This window comes from Temnothorax curvispinosus, unplaced genomic scaffold (genome assembly GCF_003070985.1).
Source record: "Temnothorax curvispinosus isolate PA1 unplaced genomic scaffold, ASM307098v1 QBEX01004831.1, whole genome shotgun sequence".
NCBI lineage: Eukaryota > Metazoa > Arthropoda > Insecta > Hymenoptera > Formicidae > Temnothorax > Temnothorax curvispinosus.
Window position 1 is genome coordinate 1 of NW_020214611.1, and position 3360 is coordinate 3360.

Below are 3360 nucleotides of genomic sequence, written 5' to 3' on the forward strand. Positions count from 1 at the left end.
CTCGTCGCTGATCAAGACGGACGATTGCTCGATTTTCGCGGAGAAGAGATCACCGTCAGATTGCACGTACGACGGCAAAAGCGATAACGCGCCAGTGTATGCGTGAGCGTGAGTGTACGCGCGACACATGAGATGCTAGTGTTGAACGACTCGGAGCACGCGACAGATAACAGTAATATCTTTACGGCTGCACCGATCGACGATATCGTCAAGTCGACATTCGGTGGCGTTAAACAAGCGACGAGAAAGAAGCTCAACGCGTCAAACGTTAAGTTTTTACAATCTTTGGGATTCGCGGTGCGAAACATCTGAACGATGACTGAAATTCTCAACATCGGAAGCGAGCCGGTCTTTGACGATCGCATCGTCAAGATCGAGACTCACACGTACAACCCGTACGCCAACACAACGTTTGATTATAGCGACGAGATACGAATACCCATACAACAGCAGGATCTGTATACGTTGCCGTGCGAAAGTTTTCTCTACGTCGAAGGAACATTGACGGTGACCAGAGCAGCCGACCAAGTCGGTAATGTGGTATTGGGTACTAATTGCGTCGCGTTTATGTTCGATGAGATTCGATACGAGCTCGACGGTATGGAGATTGATCGTTGCAGAAACGTAGGAATAACGAGCACGCTCAAGAACTACGTTACGGTATCGTCCGATAGAAGCGTGATCCTGCGAAACGCGGGCTGGGAACCACATAATAATCCGAATGGATATTTCACTTTTTACGTACCGCTCAACTTGTTACTGGGATTTTGCGAGGATTACAAACGCGTGGTGATCAACGCTCGTCACGAATTGATCTTGATACGAGCGCGCAACGACAACAATTCCCTGGTGGGAAGTCTCGCGTTGGAGCCTACTATCAAAATACTCAAGATACAATGGCGAATGCCTCACGTGGTATTGAACGAGATCAACAAGCTGTCGATGCTGCGCGCCTTGGAAGACGGACGATATCTAAGTATGGGTTTCCGTTCGTGGGATCTGTACGAGTATCCCCTGTTGCAGAACACGACCAAGCACTCGTGGGCCATTAAGACCGCGATACGTCGTCTTCGCTCTGCAGACGGGTCGGAAGAATGTCATGTCTGCCGACACAAGCCGATTCAACGACTGCAACTTGACCAACGTAAAACTCTATCTAAATTCGGAAGTTTATCCGTACGACGATCTGAATTTGGACTTTGGCAAACACAGATGGGCGATTCTGTACGATATGTATGCGCGTTTTTGCAAGGGCTACTACGGATACGAATATCTCGAGCCGAGTCTCACCGTTTCGACTTTTCTACGTAACGGCCCGTTCGTGATCATCGATTGCTCTCATCAAAACGAATCCGTCAAAAACGCCACCGTGGATGTCAGAATAGAATTCGACTGCATGGAGAACGTACTGCCGAATACCTCCGCGTACTGTCTCATTATACACGACCGCGTGATTGAGTACAACCCGTTGACGAACGTGGTGCGCAAAATAATCTGAGTGTTCGCGGCAACGTTGATGTGAATATTATTTTCTCTCTCTTTCCATCACTCTCCAATACAATTATTTAGAGAGGCAAGGAAAGGAGGGACGGGGAAGTATAAATCAGAGTGTCGCGAGACGGTTTGCAGAGTTGCACGTCATTCCTCTCGATTGACGCATCGACGAGGGAGATAGAGAGATAAAGAAATCTCGTCATGTCCGTACCAACGTTCGTGGACCTGCAAGGATTCCTCGTCGGGATGAAATTTGTAGTGAAGAAGCTGGCGGTGCTGAGAAAAGGCTGCGTTCTGACGCATCATATCTTTACGTACCCCATGTCATGGAATCTCCTCACAAAATCCGACAAATCGTGTGCTACCTGGTTGATTTGCAATCACCACGGATTACGATGGGAAGACGGAAATGTACCGTACAGCATGGAGAAACGCCTGATTACATCGGCCGTCCTTGGTATGAAAGAAGAAGAAGAAGACGATGACGACGATGACGACGAGATGCCGACTCTCGTGTACGTCAAGGGATGCCAGAAACGAGAATGGCTGGTGGATCTGCTGGAGAATTATGCGCGAAAAAACCTAATCGTCAAGACTCTGGATGCGCATTACGAAGATATCGAATCTTTGAATAAACTAGATGACACCAATACTATGCGATGCGGAAAACATGAAAAGAATTGCGCGTTACAAAATGTAATAAAACTATTTAATTGGTGGTCGCGCGCGACGCCATAAAGATTTGCGATTTTTTGTTTAATAAAAATATTATATATAACTTTTTTATGTTTTTTTTCTTACTCCTCCTCCCCTCCCCCATCATCACCGTTAGAGTAGGCTTTACTTCCTTCTCTCCTAAAAACTCCACTGCGCAGTTCTATAAACAATAATTCCCCCTCCCCCCCTTCCCCCACCACCACATCATTACTTTTTGGAGTTGTCGCTGGAGTTATACTCGAGTAATTTTATATGAGCAGGCTTGTCGCGATCGCTTGTACTGACAGACAACTTCTCAGAGCCTAGAGAGCGAAAAAAATGTTCTCCTTTGAAGGATGCAACAGCAGCAGCAGCAACAACGGTGCAAAACGCGTGAATGCCATGAATTATTACGTGCCGATTCACAACGTTGAAACTCAAACGTATGAGGCCAGATGCAATAGGTAAGTTTCGTTTGAGAAAAAATTAACATACAGAGTCTCCCCCATTTTTTTATATCTTTACATATTGTATTAGTTTCGAAAAAAATAAAACTATTTTCATTTCTTTTATCCAGCATTTCGGGGGACCGTCGCGTGGTACGTATACTTAGCAGACGATACGCGCTGACACCTACGGGATACAAATTCCTCGAAATTGCCATCAACGTGGATCCACCGAGCTATGTGGAGATCGCCGTTGGAGATCATCGAGGAAAGGAACTGCTGTTGTCTCTCGAAACGTGGAAGGCACTCTACGAGCAACGACAACATATTCATAATTTTTTTCGCAACGACTTCAAAGATATCCATAGTTTTATACATGTTGGACTGCTAACGGTGAGAGTTTGTATGTCGGTTAATAACGTCAAACGACTCATATCTCGAATCTGTAAACGTACGTCTCGAATCTGTAAACGTACGCTTGATGATGACCGAATCGACGCTGCATCGTATGTTCGATCTCGATCGGTGCATCGAAGCGAGATTCGATCGTTTGGTCAGAATCCTTGCGGCGGTCGATGCAAAATTTGCGCAGTTCTCCGATATCGCGTCCACCGTGACGGATCTCAGGGAAGCGTCGAATGCAATATACGCTAGCGATGCGTTCAATACGAATCAGCTCATCGATTGTGAGCTCGCAGCTTTAGTTTTTTAGCACGTAAGATAT

At 46.2% G+C, this 3360-nt stretch overlaps 1 protein-coding gene across 1 annotated transcript; it reads left to right on the forward strand.

The window, feature by feature from the left end:
• Positions 1-315: 315 nt before the first annotated feature.
• LOC112454163 lies at positions 316-1498 on the forward strand. Its single transcript, XM_025015399.1, has 2 exons — positions 316-1176; positions 1253-1498. Exons 1-2 carry the CDS (start codon positions 316-318, stop codon positions 1496-1498), a joined length of 1107 nt encoding a protein of 368 aa, XP_024871167.1.
• Positions 1499-3360: the final 1862 nt, after the last annotated feature.

What these genes read in the sequence shown, in the direction of transcription:
- LOC112454163 (XM_025015399.1), top strand. Translation starts at nt 316, where the DNA reads ATGACTGAAATTCTCAACATCGGAAGCGAGCCGGTCTTTGACGATCGC. An exon ending in CTAAATTCGGAAGTTTATCC is followed by an intron (nt 1,177 to 1,252) that starts GTACGACGATCT and finishes CGTTTTTGCAAG; the next exon opens with GGCTACTACGGATACGAATA.